At 47.1% G+C, this 16,772-nt stretch overlaps 2 protein-coding genes across 3 annotated transcripts; one reads left to right on the top strand and one right to left on the bottom strand.

Moving 5' to 3' along the window:
• Positions 1-5: 5 nt before the first annotated feature.
• GNL1 (G protein nucleolar 1 (putative)) lies at positions 6-9,217 on the bottom strand. Its single transcript, XM_079147513.1, has 12 exons — positions 8,876-9,217; positions 8,290-8,455; positions 7,812-7,948; positions 7,512-7,663; positions 7,325-7,396; positions 5,946-6,153; positions 5,683-5,778; positions 5,115-5,309; positions 1,328-1,506; positions 1,092-1,254; positions 722-862; positions 6-350 (listed from the first exon to the last, which is right to left on the bottom strand). Exons 1-12 carry the CDS (start codon positions 8,946-8,948, stop codon positions 109-111), a joined length of 1,824 nt encoding a protein of 607 aa, XP_079003639.1. The 5' UTR covers positions 8,949-9,217; the 3' UTR covers positions 6-108.
• Positions 9,218-9,384: 167 nt separating this feature from the next.
• PRR3 (proline rich 3) lies at positions 9,385-16,678 on the top strand. Of its 2 annotated transcripts, XM_079147515.1 has the most exons (5): positions 9,385-9,803; positions 9,897-10,187; positions 10,891-10,953; positions 13,612-13,902; positions 14,577-16,678. In XM_079147515.1, the coding sequence occupies exons 2-5, from the start codon at positions 10,082-10,084 to the stop codon at positions 14,681-14,683; spliced, it is 567 nt and encodes a 188-aa protein (XP_079003641.1). In that variant the 5' UTR covers positions 9,385-9,803; positions 9,897-10,081; the 3' UTR covers positions 14,684-16,678. The 2 variants fall into 2 exon arrangements, with proteins under 2 accessions (XP_079003641.1, XP_079003640.1); XM_079147514.1 differs by having other exon boundaries at positions 9,385-10,187.
• Positions 16,679-16,772: the final 94 nt, after the last annotated feature.

Here is a 16,772-nt window from a genome sequence, read left to right as displayed (position 1 = left end):
GGGGCTACAAAGCAGACAATCTTTATTCACAATTGGGGTGGCAGAGGGGAGATGCCTCCAGGTCAGTCCAAAAGCAAAGATAATGGGAAGATGACACTAGGCGGGGACTCAGCACTCGTCCTCACCCAGTAGGGCATAAGGGTTTCGGGCAGCCAGACAGGACCCTGGAGCTGAGGTTGGGGTGTCCTCATCCCCTTCTCCCTCCTCATCTGCATCCCGGTCCTCCTCTCCCTCCTCCTCACAGGAGCTGCTCAGCTCTTCCTCTTCCTCCTCCTCCTCGTCACCTGATGGTCCCACCCTGCCCTGCAAAACCACCAGCTCCGTGGTCTCTGGATGAGACTCCCAAGTGCCTAGGGAACCAAAACAAGAAAAAGAATGTAGGAGCGTTTTGAGCAAGGAATTAAAGTCAGAGAAAGATGTGGAAGAGGCAAAGACCAGGAATAACAATAATTCTTAAAGCTGCTAGAACCCATTCATTCATTCAGCCCCCCACATATAGAACCCTGAGCAGATACTTGGGCATATCAATTTCAATCTTCACAGCCATTTTGCTTGAGAGTGATTGTTACCCTCATCTGCAGATGAGGAAATTGCCTCGGAGATGTTAAAGAGTACAAAGCTGGCCAACAAGTACAGAACCAGGTATGACCCTCTGGCCACAAAGCCCACATCCTTTTGCCCACCCCAAAGCAGGAGCTAGGGAAAAATATCTGGTTCTGACCTTTCTGTTCATTGTAGCCTGGTGGATGGAAACACAGACTAAGGCGGCCGTCCACTGCCAACCGCAGGAGGCTGTTAGCAGCTCTGTACACATCATTTCGAGCTGCCTTGGCTGTCTTGTAACCACGTTTCTCTGCCCAGGCTGGAAGGATAAAAGCAACAAGAAGGGAAGCCTGTGCACCAGGTACCAGTCACCCACCACCCAAAACATTCTAGCCAGAGATCTTTCTAGTCCTGTGATAAAATTCTAAGGATGAGTGGACAGCCACTTCACCAATGGCAGAATCTGAGGAGAGAGGACAGCAGGATAAAGGGGAAGACCAGGAGGCAGCAGAAAGGGGAGGGCAGCTGCGGCCAGACATGAAATTCACCTTCACAGATGTCCCAGGCACACCAGGGGTGTTCTGCTGAGGGATCCTCGGCCTCTGGGTGGCGCAGGTGGAGCAGAGCCTGCACAGGGATCCGGGAGGCCAGGTAGCCCACAGCAGTGTAGGGTTCCTGGATCTGGGCGATGGGGTAGATACCAGCCAGAACCTGCAGGAACAGCACTCAGGACCTTCCTCAGCATTCTGCCTTCCATCCCTCCCCTCCACCTCTGTCCTCATACCTGCAACTGCCTGGGCAGTAAGGAGGGGAAGATGAGGCCTGGGCAGTCACAGAGCTTCACAGAGGGGGTGAGAAAGTATGTCTGAAAGTATCGGGTGTGGCCTGGAGTTCTGGAGACACTCACAACCTTCCGCCCCACCAGTCCATTGATCAGTGAGGACTTCCCCACATTGGGAAAACCTGAGGGAGGCAAGGAAATTGAACATCTTCTAGGCCCTTGCTTGATGGCAGGCAGGACTCACTGGCTATAGATGAAAGGGGAACTAGGGCTCAGAATTTAAGGAAGTGGTGTAACATTGAAAACTACAAATCAGGTCCTGGTCTGCCAGCTGTGAATCCCAGTCACTCCACTTATGGCTCTGTAACCTCAAGGCAATTTACTCAATTTTCTAAGTCTTTTTATTCCTTCATTTTACAGGACAGATAGCTCCTACCTCAGAGTGGGTCAGGGTTACATTGACAACAGACACAACTGCACGGTTCTGGGCCTACAGCAAAGTAACCAGCAGAGTTGAGACTTGCATTTCATAATACCTATCATGACTTGTCCAAGAAGAAGACTGGCAACCCCTCTCTTCACAATCACCACCAACTTCTTTCTGGTCAAGTCTAGTTCCTGCACAGATCTCTTGTCCAGGGCTTTGGCTCCTTAATGCTGCATCTCACTCTCAAAGTTGTTTCCTTCACTCCACCTCAGCTACCCATACCCATGGTCACATTAGGCCCTGTCACTTTATTCCTCCAATGCCTCAATTCCAAGTAATCCTCTGTCCTCACATCCCATATTTCAAGCTGACTTATTCTGGTTCCTCTATCCCAATAATTCTTCACCCCGAGTCTAGCATGATAACACTATACAATACTGATTCACTTACCCCACTTCCCACTTTAATTGATGTCCACCTCAGAGTCTATGATCCAGTTCTACAGCTATAGACCTTGGGTTCCCTGGTCCTACCTCTTCCCTCTGCTTATTCTCCAGGCAAAACCTCAACTCTGTAAAATGCAATTGTCTGTCCATACAACACCTGCTGCCAGGCAGCTGAGAAAAGCCACACTGCCAAACTGACTGTGCTTCACAACACAATGAAGTATCTTCTTTTGAAAGGAGAGGGGGAAAGAAAACAATTCTTTGGAAAGCCCACAAGCCCATTTCTCTGTCCCCTGTATAGTAAAACTCCTTAAAAGATTTACTATTTCTTATCACCACTTTTACACACCAACTTCTTTATCACTATAAACTGTAACATACACAAAACCACACAGAACATGAACGTGAAGCACCCAGACACAAGCCCAGAATGTGACATACTTCCTCAAAAGCCCCCTATGTCCCTCTCCTTAATAATCCCCTCTCTCTACACAGGAGTCTTATCCTGACTTTTGAGGGATTCTACTCCTTATGTTTCTTGTTAATTTATGACCTGTACATCTCTGAACAATGTGGTCTAATTTTGTAGCCTTTGAACTTTATGCAGATGGAATTGTATAGCGTGGATATTGCTGTGTCTGATGCCAATCACACATTATGTGAGTTTCCCATATTGCTGCAATTGGGGAACCTCACATACTCTTCCTCCTCCTCCTTCAAAACCACTGATCACAATACCACACCTACTGAACAAGTTTTCATTCTCCTCTCACTCCTTTTAGCCACATTTGACACAGTTGATTTCACTTCCAGACATTTCCTTGGTTTTCTTTCCTCTTTCCTCTCATTCTCCTTTGCTGGTTCCTCCTCCTCTGCCCAACCTCTAAGTGCAGCTCAGTCATTAGCTTCCTCCTCTTCTCCCCTACATTTCATCCAATTCCATGGCTTTAAATACCACCTATATCTACCAGTGGCTCCCTAAATTTAAAGACCACCCAAATTCAAATTTCCAGTCCTTTTCTTTCCTTTAAGTTCCAGATTCTTATACCCATGGCCTATTCAACAACTCTGCCCAAGACATTTAAAAACAATCTCAAATTTAATTTCTGATTCTTTATGATTCCTCTCTCCTTTCCTCATTAGTATTCCAAACCTGATCCTCTCCAATATCCTCAGTTCAGTATCCCTAGTTGCTTGGGACAAAAACCTGGAAGTCCTTCTTTATACCTTGCTTCCTCTTATGTGCCAAATGCAAGGCATCAGCAATCTCATTTTCTTGCCTTTAAAATATATCCTGTTTCTGAACCTGTCTCATCATCACCCCTTCCTTCCTCTCCCCCTTTCCTTCTTTCTCTAAGCTACTCTTATTTCTCCCCTAGATGAATGGAGTAGCCACTGACTGCTCTCTTTGCTTCCTTTCTCACCCAACTCCCACTATTCATCTACTCAGAGACAGAACAAACTTCTAAAAAAGGAAATCAAATCCTATCATTCCTTGCTCAAAACCCACCAATGGTTTTTCTCTTATAAGACTGAGAGTAAAATCAATGCACATCATAGGCACAATTGCCCTACATAATGTGGCCCCTGGCAATCCTCCTCCCCCTTCCTCTTCCCTCTCTTACTGAATCCCCATGACTGTCTTGGGGTCCCAGTACTACCAAGCCCATTCTCACCTCAAGACTCTCTCCCTCACTAACACTTCTGGCTTCCAGACCCCTTTCCCCAGAACTCTAAATGGCTCACTTCCTCTTCTCACCTGAGAACCTTCCAGAAGACCCTTCTCTCCTAGAACTCTCTATCCCATTTCATGGCTTTATTTCCTTCATTTCCCCTAAATGATATGATTTTAGATCTCAAATATATTCACTCTCAAGAAAACAAGCTCCATGAATTTTAGAAGCTTTCTGTTATCTTCACACCAGTATTTCCTTAGAACAATACCTGACACTTGGTAGGTGATCAGTTAATATTTGTTAAATGGATGAATGAATGAGAACCAATACACATAAGCATACCACAGCAAAAACTCTCACTATCATACAACCCCAAAAGACAAGTTAGGGCAAAGGCTACTGAGAGAGGAACAGGGCCGCTGGAAGGGAAAGAAGTCAGTGGAAGGAAAGAGGAGAGTAATCACTCAACCATCAAGCATAGTTTTCACAAACAAGACACTGAAAGATAAGTCAGGGGTTCTTTCTATCTATCTACTAGCTATTCCATGCTCCTAGATTTATGGGCTGTGTCCTTTTTGGTTTCAGTAGTATCTCAGATAAAACTTTGCCAAGGTCTCTTTTCAACTCTTGAACCCAAAATGAAAAGGGACCCTGGAACCTAATCATATATCCATTTTCCCCCACTGGGACCTGAGACAAAGCTCTAATCAAGGAGAGACTCCCCTCAATCACAGACTTAAAGTGTTAAAACCCAGAAAGAAACTAACACTTACTGCAACCTGCTATGATTTAATGATCCCTGTACTAGAGGCTAATAACAACTGAAAAATGAATATGTATAAATCACTCAAAACAGTGCCTGGCACACAGTACCACATAAATACTAAAATTTAATAATAATCACTGCTATTGTTAATATCACTATTTTTCAGGCACCACTAGAATCTCTCAACACTACTCCTTTCATTCCTCACATTCATTCTTTGAACTGGGTATAAACATCCTCAAATCAAAGTAACTGAAACTCAATTGTAAAAAAAACTTGCTCAAGATCATACAAATGAGAAGAAATGGAGTTTATATCCACTCGAGCAGATGGCCTCCTCTGCCTTGCCTATGATCACTGGCAGAACTCAACCCTCAAAGACCCTGGGGCCTAATGAGGACTGATCATCCCTCCTTTCCAAATAGTGAAACTTAGCACCTCTGGGGCCTCTGTGAGCAGATCACTGCTTCCTTACCCACACAGCCGATGGTCACCACCCCATCCTTGTAGTGTTCCCGCGTTGGGCTAGTTGGCTCCATTGCTGAGTCAGTCTGCTGTTCCACCAGAACTGCTGGCCCATCCTCCTCTTCCTCCTCCTCCCCAGAGCCATTGCCCCAGGTGGCCCCGGCCACATCTCGAGCAATCTTCTCCCGCCAGCTGCTCAAGTCCACTGCTCAGAAAAGAAGAAGGTTTCCTGGGGCCATTGTATATGATGGCACAGCTGCACAGCTGATGTCACTAGCACATTCGGGAGTCTCACAGTGCCAATCTGCACAACTGCAGCTCACAATCTCTCCAGACTTCACTTGATCCCACCCTTGAGTCATGTGAATTTCTCAGAGTTTCTGAAAAGTACCAGAAAGACTGAAAGCAGCAAGCCACTGAGGCTTCTACCTACCTCCTGCCTCTCTTGTCCAACCAAGTCAGTCTGTTCTTTATTCTACCCTCCTTGTGCCCATCTATAATAGAGGTCAACTTTGGGAAAAATGAACAAAATGACTCTGGGTCTTAGGTCTCCCCCGTGACTTCAAAGAATCACATACCTTTCCCCACAGTGATGGCTTCACAGGCTCTCAGCAACTGTTCTGGCCCCAGGGCCCGAGTCCATCCTCTCCCCCGCCTCCGACTCTTCTTCAAGACTGAAATCAGAATGCACACAGGGGTTACACAAAGGCTTCTGCACATCATCTCTCCCACCACCCTCAGGCCCCAAATTAAGTATCCCCTTGCCAACAAGCCTCTCTGTTCTTCCCTTTGCCCCCGGTTAACCATCTCTCCCATGCTGCCCTCCTCAATGCTCACTCACCACTACTAGGGTCCTGTGGGGTACGAGGGTCCCGAGGGAAAGAGGTGAAAAGGACGATGTGGAGTTGAGGATAGTGTTGGTGGAAATAATGCTTCCAGGCAACCACAAGAGCCGGTGGAGCCAGATCTACCTTGTTCAAGACCAGTACCAGGGCCAGACCAAGTTCTCCAGTCACATACTCATAAAGTGCTGGTGGGAAATTCACAACCTGGGATAGGGTTGGTAATGGGATAGAGGAATGAGAGGTCAACCCAGGGTTCTGTCTCCAGCTCCCCACTCACCAAGCACAGTTCAGAGACAAGGCCCTGGAAGTAGCAGATTCTGGGGTGAAAACAGTAAGTCAGCCAAACTAAACAAGAAAGACAAAGCAGGGGTTAGTAATAACTAAGCAAGTTTCAGTGGGCTTCCTACAGGTCATGATTAGCATTTGAAATGAACCGAAAATAAGATAAGGAAATAGAGATACCTAGCACAATAAGTAAAGGCTAAAATCAGGAATAGGAATGGAGATTGGGATAAAAATTATTATGTTTTGTGTGCACATAACTGCACAAGTGTATACACATGCATATGAGCATGCATTCAAATATATGCTTATAAGTGCAGGTTTATGTGTTAAGTATGTATGACTACAAACATGAGTATGTGTAAATGTGCCTCTGTGTATAGATCATGCATGTATTTGTGCATACGTGTGTGCACATTCATTAAGGACTTCCAACCTAAATGTTCCCACAGACCTCCCTTTCTCCACTGAAGGACCACAGTGAAGTGGCAGAGTCAGGATTCACCGGGCAGTTCAGCAGCACAGCCTACAGCCTTAACCACTACCCTAACATTCCAGGTAGTTTCTGCAGCAACCGAGGTGGACATGCTAGAAAAATGAAATAAGGAAGAAAGGGCATCTTTGGGCTGGGCAGGCGGAAGCCCCCAGCTGCCTTCACTAAAGTCCCTGGAGCTTCACACTAGGATTTTCTTTTTGTTTTGCACAATACCTTTATCGTATTTATTTATTTTTATGTGGTGCTGAGGATCGAACCCAGTGCCTCACATGTGCTAGGCAAGCATTCTATCACTGAGCCACAAACCAGCCCCACAGAGTGGGATTTTCTATTGGTCTAGCTTTGATATGCTGGGAGACAAGATGTGCAGTTTTTCATCAGAGGAAGTAAAGAGGAGTCAGCTAGCCGGAGGAGAAGTGACAGACTATGGCAAGAATGAACAGAAAAATGAGTTTCTGACTGCAGGTATCAGCACATAGTAAAGAAGGGTAGAAAGAAAGGAAGGATACCTCTCTATCTTCCATCTCCTACCTCTGATTTTTACCCACAAGAACCTGACCCTCTTCCCCCTTGCCCACCCTCATCCCAAGGACTCACTGGATGACGGATATCAGTGATGAGCAAGACAATGTCAGACATCTCTAACACTCGCCACAGCTGCCTCCACGTCTGAAAAGACAAGATCAGTAAGAGAATCTGAACCCAGAGTTCCTTTCCAGTCTGATTCCAGAACGATTTGTCCATGGGTCACACTACCCCACTCCTGTCCCCACTCTACTGTCACCTCTAGATTGTGCTCAAAGTAGCTGAGTTTCTCCGAAGTATAAGCCCCATGTATCTTCCCAAGATACTCCTGGAAGCTTCGTTCCTCTTGGCTCATTAGCTGCTCCTTGGACATCTCATAGCTCCAAGGAGGACGTCGGGGAAAGTCTAAGACTGAGAAAACAGGAAGACGTGCAAGTATGAGGATGGTTTCAGGATTCAAGTGTGCATTCCAGACCACTCCTTTCTCACAGCTCTTACTCTTCCAAACTCCCCAAGCCCCCTTGCTGTGGGAATCGCCCAGGTTCTTGTTCTCACTCACCTGATCCAGGCTGATAGACCTCCCGGATGTCCAGTTCCAACACCTCAGCACTGACAGGCTGTAACACTTGCTCCCGGGCTGCTCTTTTTCTCTTCTCCACCTCCTCCCGACTATCCCGCTCAAAATGAAGCCGGTATCTAAGGGGAAAAGGACCAGACGTACAGCAAGACCACAACCCCTCCCCGCACCCCATCCCCTACAGAAAACAAAGTTTTCTCTCTCCAGTTGTTCAAATTTCCTTTCAGTGGGCCTCCCCCCATGCCCCCCTTTCACAGAAGACCAGGCCAACCCCTTCTAAAAGCCAAACTCTCCAGTCCCTCTGGAAGGGAGGATTGGGGCCTGCTCCGGGTGAACACTGGTGTTCCGGCCTCACTATCTCCACTTTCAAGTGTCCACCAACAGCAGCTAGCTTTCCCTCAACACTCCCACTTTCAAGAAGGCGGGGAAGCCCAGGCCTGAGCCCCACTCCCTCCCTCACCGATTTGGGTCGTAGCCTCGCGGACCCAGGCCCTGGGAAGGCTGCTGGTTGAGCCTGCGGATATGATGGGTTACAGATTCCCCATCCGAGGTATCGGTCTGCTCCTCCCGCCGCTCCCGGCTCCCGCTGCGGCTGTTGGAACTGGAGCGCAGCCCATCTTGAAGCCCTGCGGGGAGGGGCCAGTGACGCCAGTGCAGGCTAGCTCTCAGGGGCCAAAAGACCCCCCTACCTGGACCGCCTGGCCCTCCTTTCAGTCCACCCAACTACTTTCGAAGCTCCGTCCTCAGGACCTCCCTACCCCGGACCCTCCGGATGTACGTGGGGATAGTCACTCTTCCAGGGAGCTGCTGGGATGGCGCCCCGTTTGAGGTGGAGGGACTCCCCTCCCCCAACTCTCCATCCTTTCCCACCCCTTCCAGACATGGGGGGGCGCTGGAGTCGGGGAATCCCCTCCGCGGGCGCCCACGCAGATCCGCGCGAGCCCACTCCCCCTCCCACGCCCCCCCCAGAGGTGCGGCAGGCACACCCCTCCTTCCAGATGTGCGGGAGCCCGAGCCCCGCCCCCTCCTCTCGCTCCCGCACTGACCTCGCTTCCGCTCCCGTTTGTCCTGCAACTGCTTCTTCTTCTGCTTCACGCTGAAGGGCTTCTTCCTCGGCATGGCCTGGACCAGTCACCTGGCCCGCCCTCCGCCGAGCTACGGCCGCCTCAACTGACTCCCCCTGGTAGCCCCCGCCGCAAGGGCCCGGGACCCTTGAGGAGGCGGAGCTAGCAGGTGACGTCAGCGGGCGGGCACGACCGACTTGCCGCCGCGGTCCGGATGGAAGGCGCACAGGGGAAACACTCACTTCCCCCTAGAAGTGAGGCGAGAGGGTGATGCGGGGTGGGCTACCGACACATGAGAGCCAGTGGCACCGTGAAGGCTCAGCGGCGGCAAGGAAGGAGGCGCGCGTGGGAGGATCGAACTAACTCCGTCACGGACGCTACCAACGCGCGCCCAGAGGAGGGGGGACGCGTGTCATCACTACCTTGCGCTCCAGAGAGAAGCTACCACTCACCTGGAGGGGGCGGTGGAGAGGAGGGCGAGTCCTACTACCCAGGGGAAAGGGAGGCGTGGACAAGCTGAAGCTACACTACTAACCCGGGCACTTGACCTTAGGGGAAAGCCGAGACTGCGCGTCCAAGGAATAAAGCCAGTTTGCTGTGTTACACTGGGGGCACGGTCACAGGTCTTAAGGGGCGAGTGGAGGTCTGAAGAGTCCTCGGTGCCGACCTGCTGGGACCCAAATTCCCTGTGGGAACGACGAGAAGAAGCAGGCTCATAGATCATAAGTGCAAGCGCAGGCCAGAAGAGAAACCCAGGTGGGACAGGACTTTTGGAGACGGGTCAGAGGGCACGAAGTTGTGCCTGCAGCTGTTACCATAGTAACCGAGGACCGGATGTGGCGATTTTAAGACGCGACAGGCCTTTCGTCTCAGGCTTTCTGGCCCGAAAACTTGTCGACTCTATGGCACTGTGAGGAGTTACTTGTGCTTTTCACCGTGGAGGGAATTTTTTTAAGCACTTATAGAAACGCGGCAAAGAGAAGAGTTAACGTTTTCCCTGCAGAGACTGAGGGAGGCGGTTTACATGAGAATGCAGACACAACAAAAGTTCTCAGCTACCTTCCGGAAGTGGAATGGCGGGAGCTTGGGCCTCAGTGCCCACCGCCCCCCCGGAAGCGGAAACAGAATCGCAGCGTGCCCCTTCCTCACTGCCCTCCAAATCCCGCTGCAGCCATTGCCGCAGCCACGATGCCGAAACGAAAGAAGCAGAATCAGCAGCAGCAGCAGCCGCCACAGCAGCCACCACTGCCCGAGCGGGAAGAGACTGGAGATGAGGAAGATGAGAGTCCCATCGGTGAGGGGCCTTGGAAGGGTGTGCACATGCTTGTCAGCCATTCCAGACGAGGGGCTAGCACTGCTAAAGTGCGGGGGAGGGGGCTCTAACGGAAGGAGGAAGGGCGCACGCGCGGGGGTGGGGCAGAGGAGGCCTGTTGACGATGGAACCTCGAATGAGGAGTTCACTTACTTGAACCCTCAATCTCAGTCCGGGTCCCAAGCCTTGCTGGACAAGGCGGAGGAGGAGAGGGTAAAGAGCCCGTTTGCGCAGCCGCCGAATGGCAGGGTAGAGGGGCAGTAGAGATATCACAGATTGCGATGACTGGGTTGACAATTTGTGACCACATTTCACAGGGAAGGTGGAAGTGCAGCCTTCTGTAAACTACTACCCTGAGGGAAGGGGAGGAGACAAAGAACTGTCTGATTGACCAGCAGCTAAAGGTTGAACCTTTGGATTATCTCTGGAATCACCTGGGATGTTACGGATAGTAGCAGTGTGAGGTAGAGAAATTGTCAGTGTCCTTTGATTAAGACTCCACTTTTTGCCACACCTGAAGCAGCTTTGCAAAGGGCAGATAGATGGGGTGAGAATTCGAAACACTGTTGAGAACATACTTGCTTTTACTGAATGAATTGAGAAATTAATAATAGAACAAAAACCCATAAAGAAACATAAGTTCTTTAGTCTCTTCTAATGACCATATTTTCGTGTCTACTCTTAGGACCACCCAGCCTTCTGGGCCCTCCCCCCATGGCCAATGGAAAGCCTGGTGACCCCAAGTCAGGTGAGGAGGAAGGGCCCCAGATCATTGTTGGAGGTCCAGAGGAAGGGCGCAGGGGAGGGAGTAAAATTTATCAAAGTCTTAAGTGAAAAAACCAGGGATTCTGAATCTGAATGAATGGAGAGAAGTTGTGTATTCACAGGTTTGAAAACTCAATGTTGTAAAAATGTCTTTTCTTCCCAAAGTAATCTGTAGATTCACTGCATTCCTTGTCAGAATTTCTGTAATGTTTTTGTGGAAATAAACATTCTACATTATTATGTGGACATGCAGGGGATAGGGGTGAAAAACCGCGATGACATTTTTAAAGTTGGAGGACTTACTGTGAAAACCAAGACTTGCAGTAAAGCTCCAGTAGTTACAAAAGTGTAGTTTGGACACAGTAATGCATATATAAGTCAATAGAACAGTTTAGCATCCAGTAATAGGCCCACAGATGTAGGGACACGTCATTTATGTAAAGGTAGAACTGAAGAAGTGCTCTTTTCAATAAATGAAGCTGAATTGATTAGACATTCATGTGGAAAAAAATGAAATCTGACTTATTCAGATTTCAGTGACCAAATACAAATGGCAGTCCAAGGGAACTGTAGATTAAAGTGTGAAAAGTGAAAGAATTATTCTTTTAGAAAGTAAATTTGGGAATAGCTAAGAGTTTTTAAACATGTATACTAATAATAAAGGAAATATTGATAAATTGAACCTCAGATAATCATGTTAATCATGACACCATTAAGAAATTAACTGGAAGCCTTAGAGTAGAAGATATTTGCAACAAATATAACCAATAAAGAATTTATATATAGGACCAGGGTCGTAGCTCAGTGGTAGAGCGCTTGCCTGGCGCATGTGAGGCACTGGGTTTGATCCTTAGCACCACATAAAATAATAAGTAAATAAAGGTATTATGTCCATCTACAGCTATAAAAATATTTTTTAAAGAAAGAAGTTATATATAGAATATTTAAGGACCTCTTTCAGAGACAGCCCATTAGAAAAATTGACAAAAGAACAGAATAGGCACCTTATAAAAATGGAGATCTAAATAGAAGAAAAACATGTGAACATGTACTCAACATCCTTAATTATCAAATAAATGCAAGATAAAAGCATACCACTTTGAAATTAGAACTCATGCATTATTGATAGAATTGTAAGATGGTACAATCATCTTCCATAAACATGGAAATTCCTCAAAAAAATTTAAAATAGAGCTACCGTATGCTCTAGCAGTCCCATTTCTGAGTATATATATCAAAAAGAATGGAAAGCAGCGTCTTGAGTGAATATCTGTAGATTCGCTGTAGCATTATTCACAGTACCCAAGAGCTGGAAGCAACCCAAATGTCCATTGACAAAAGAGTGGATAAACAAAATGCTATCATACACTACAACCTGGGTGAACCTTGAGGACATTTTGCTAAGAAATAATGTGGTCACACAAAAAAAAAAAAACAAAAAAAACAGTTTGTATGATACTACTTCCATGAGGTATCTAAAGTCAAATTCAGAGAAACAGATAGAGCTGGGTACTGTAGTGTGCACCTGTGACCTGTGATCCCAGCTACTTGGGAGGCTAAGGCAGGAGGATGACTTTGAGTCTAGGTGTTTGAGACCAGCTTGGGCAACATGGTAAGACCCTCCCCCCATCCCCCTGCTCCCGCCCATCTCAAAAAAAGAAAAAAAAAGGAAAGGAAAAACAAACAGTGAGATGGTGGTTAGTAGTAGTCCAGGGGAGGGGCAGGGAGTTTTTTAGTGGATATAAAGTTTCAGTTTTGCAAGATAAAGTTCTGGGCAATTGTTTCACAACATATGAATATACATAACACTACTGAACTATGCATTTAAAAATAGTTAAAATGGTAAATTTTTATATTATATAGTTTTTACCACAGTAAAAAACAGCCCACTACTTTTCACAACAGAAAGACACAGTAAAAAAGCATTGTTGAGGCTATGGAACTATTCCTTGGAGTGTAAATTGGTATACTTTGAAACAAAGTTTGACAATATCTGTTAAACTTAACTTTTTCTATTACACTTGAATGTGCATACACTCTTGGACCCAGTAATTCCTCTACTACGTATATACTCAACAGAAATACATACGTTATGTGTAACAAAGACATATATAAAAATGTTCATAGCAACATTTCTTGTTATAGCCCCAAACTGGAAACCACCCACATGTCCATCATCAGTAGCATGGATAAATCAGTTGTTTGTATGCATGCAATGGGATACTACACTGCAATGAAAATGAATGAACTACCGCTACAGGCAACCTGGATGAATCTCACAAACATGATGTTGCGCGAAAGGAGCCAGACACAAAAGAATACAGACTGTATGATTCCATGTATGCAAAGTTTGAAAACAGGCAAAGATTAACCTATGGTGTTTGAAGTCAGAATGGTGGTTATGTTTGGGGAGGGGGAAGGGGCACATGGGCGGGTCTTTTGAAGTGCTAATAAGGCTCTATTTCTTCACCTAGGTGGTGGAAACACAGGTGTGTTTGTTTTGTGATAATTGGGCTGTGCACTTAAAACTGATTTATCTCTGTCTGTATGCTGTACTTCAGTAAAAGAGGGGAGGGATCAGGTCTTCTGTGTCAGGATTAAGCTGCCCATTGGTCACCTTTCTGTGTCTTTCTTTGTTCAGCTCTTCACAGAGGTCCTCCAGGATCAAGGGGACTGATGATTCCACCACTGCTGAGTCTCCCACCTCCTCCCCGGGGCAGAGGCCCAATCCGGGGAGGCCTCGGCCCCAGGTCTGGCCCATATGGTCGTGGTTGGTGGGGGGTCAATGCTGAACCCCCTTTTCCGGGGCCAGGCCATGGGGGTCCCTCCAGGGAAAGCTTTCACAAAGAGCAGAGAAACCCTCGAAGGCTCAAAAGCTGGTCTCTTATCAAGAATACCTGCCCGCCTAAGGATGGCCCCCAGGTTATGGAAGGTGAGGTCCACTTTGTTATGCCTGTGCATATTTCATACCCATTAAATCCCACAGTGGCCTGATTCCCAGGATTCCCATGACTCTTCTTCTTGGGGCTGTACTTATTTTATTTTTTCCTCCTTTCGTGATTCTGGGCATTGAATCTATGACCTCAGGCATGGCAGGTAAACACACTACCACTTAACTACACCCCCAGCCCCTGGACCAACTGTTTTTTGTTGTTTTTTTTCCCCTCTCAGCACTGGGGAATTGAACCTGGGGTACTCTACCACTGAGCTACACCCCCAGCCCTTTTTATTTTTTAGAGACAGGATCTCTCTCAGTTACCCAGGATGATCTCAAACTTGTCCTCCTACCTCCTGCCTCAGTCTCCTAAGTCACTGAGATTACAGGCATATACCACTATATCCAGAAATAGAAGTAGTCCTAAATGTTCTTTCTCCCAGGAGAAAGACTACCATGTCAAAAAACATAGAGGGCTGGGAGTTTAGTTCAGTGGTAGAGTATACACGTAGCACACCCAAGGCCCAGGTCCTCAGCTCCCCCTGCCAAAAAAAAAGCCAAACTATCTGGAAGTGGTACAGGGTAGCAAATCTGGTTTTATCTCTGTTTTTTATGACATTCGTTTTCTTTCTTACTCAGATTTAAATTTACCTATTTTCACTTGTCCACAGACAAATCCGACCGCCCTGTCTGTCGACACTTTTCCAAAAAGGGCCACTGTAGATATGAAGACCTCTGTGCCTTCTACCACCCAGGCGTCAATGGACCTCCTCTGTGAGACTGTGCCTTCCCATCCAGGCTGGAAAAGAGCCCTTTGTGACCTAGTGGCCATTTATTTCCCTCTGGCCCCGTGATGGCTACTGTGAGGCTCTTCCACCCGACACCCTCGGTCAATGACACGTCCACCCCCATCCACCACCTCCCTGGTTTGGGGTCCAGAGTTGTGTTTCATCACTGGTGCACAGTGCGCTCTGTCTTCTAATCCAGCCTCCAGAGACTTGCCTTCGGGACCCCTTCTTGCTCCCTCAACTGCCTCCTGGATCTTCTTCCCTTTCGCCAAATGACTGCTGAACAGGAAACCTCTTTGGTGCTGTTTCTTGTGCATCTGTCCACCTGTCCCCAGTATTGCCCTCAATTCCTGAGAGCCCTGGAGTGGTTTCCTACCCCCTTTAGCTGCGTTTTAAGTCCTTTTTATGTGACATCCCAATGTTTTCAGCTGCTCGGGAAACTCACCAGGTTTTCTGCAGGTTTGGGTGACTGGTACAGAGTTGCTCCCTGAAAGGCAACTGCCCCTGCTTTTGGATTTTGTAGTTTCTCTGTCAGTAGCATGATCCCCACCGCTATGGTCTGTGATCACTGTGCTTTGTGAAACTGTGCATCCCCTTGTAGCCTTTCTCAGTGTCCGTGGCATTTTTGTGATTTCCCAACACTAGAATAATTTTTCCTGCCAAAATGAGTGAGGCTCTTGGTGCCCTATAGACTTTCCCCACCTCCCAACTTGGGAGAATTGTGGAATTCCACAAGACTGCCTCCCTGTTTCTTCTGGTGTTGGTTATTCTGGGTCTGACACAGGCCAGTGATGTCTTGTAAAGCCTCAGATGGGCCTCCCTACCCAGCTCCTTTTCAGTCCATTTTAGTTAGATGTCATTTCGAGGCCACCAGCCCTTTCATTTGAATTCTGTGAATCTCCACCTGGCCTATCTTTGGGTGGAACCTGGACAGTACTGTTGCTCTCTTCTGACACTCTTCCCTCACATCCCTGGCACTGGTTGTTTTCTGTGAAAACGGCAGTGAACAGGTTCAGTTTTGAGCTGGCCCTGGGGAAATGGGTCAGGAGTTGTGTGGGCAAGAGGGAGGGATGGGAGCTGTTGAACTGAGAATGAATTTTTTTCTTTTTAACATTTTTTTATATTAGTAATAAACACAGTGGAAACCAGCATTTTCCTTAATCCCTGTGTTCTAGTCATTCAGATGGTGATGCTTAAGTCTCTTCCCACTCAAGGGAATCTGTGGGGTCCCTTTAGCCAACAGGCATCAACCAAACCAGGCTACATGTGGTCAAGGGTGAAGTATTATAGAAGAAAGGAAAGACCTGGTGGCGGGGAGTAATTTTTAAACATTTTACCTATGTTTGTCAGTTTGGTGTATATGAAGTAAATATAATGAAGCACAGTATTTCAACAAAAATAATAATATTGCGTTCCTGTGAGCCAGGCAGTATTCCAGACACTAATGATAATAGCTAAAACCAGTGCATTTTAAAGTGTTCATCAAAAATCACAAATAGCCAAGTGCTGCATGCCTGTGTTCCCCGCTATTCAGGAGGCTGACGCAGGAAGATCACAAGTTCAAGGCCAGCTGGGCAATTGCATGAGACCCTGTTTCAAAAAGTAGAAAGGGCTGGGGGTATAGCTCAGTTTTTAAAGTACCCCTGCGTTCAATCCCCAGTAGTGGAGACACACAAATAGCTGTAAAAATATACCTGTCAAAACTTCTGTAAAGGAGAGATACAGCGAAAGGGGAGAGCATAATAAAGGGAGTCAGGAAGGGAAATGACACCCAAGATAAGCCCTGAAAGAAACAAGGTGGGGTGGGAGAGTAGTCCCAGTAAAGGTCTTTGATAGAGATGAAGGATGAATTGACCACTCAGGGTTGCAGAACATAAGGATTTAGATTTTAAAGGAAGTCTAAAGTATACTAGTGAGGATTATGGATCACATGGATTTTTTTTTTTTTTTTTTTTTTTAGATCCATTTGTTTGGGGCTGGGGAGATAGCTCAGTCGGTAGAGTGCTTGCCTCTCAAGCCCAAGGCCCTGAGTTTGATCCCCAGCACTGAAAAAAAAAAAAAAAAAAAAAAAAAATCCAT

Source organism: Sciurus vulgaris (genome assembly GCF_902686455.1).
Source record: "Sciurus vulgaris genome assembly, chromosome: 7".
NCBI lineage: Eukaryota > Metazoa > Chordata > Mammalia > Rodentia > Sciuridae > Sciurus > Sciurus vulgaris.
Note: the sequence above shows the minus strand (reverse complement) of the source record. Positions and strands in the feature narration are given on the sequence as shown.

Coding starts and splice junctions, on each gene's coding strand:
- GNL1 (XM_079147513.1), bottom strand. CDS start 8,948: ATGCCGAGGAAGAAGCCCTTCAGCGTGAAGCAGAAGAAGAAGCAGTTG. Junction 8,456..8,875: donor CAAACGGGAGCGGAAGCGAG/GTCAGTGCGGGA, acceptor CCCTCCCCGCAG/GGCTTCAAGATGGGCTGCGC. Junction 5,779..5,945: donor CCCACAGGACCCTAGTAGTG/GTGAGTGAGCAT, acceptor TTCTGATTTCAG/TCTTGAAGAAGAGTCGGAGG.
- PRR3 (XM_079147515.1), top strand. CDS start 10,082: ATGCCGAAACGAAAGAAGCAGAATCAGCAGCAGCAGCAGCCGCCACAG. Junction 10,188..10,890: donor GGAAGATGAGAGTCCCATCG/GTGAGGGGCCTT, acceptor GTCTACTCTTAG/GACCACCCAGCCTTCTGGGC. Junction 13,903..14,576: donor TGGCCCCCAGGTTATGGAAG/GTGAGGTCCACT, acceptor ACTTGTCCACAG/ACAAATCCGACCGCCCTGTC.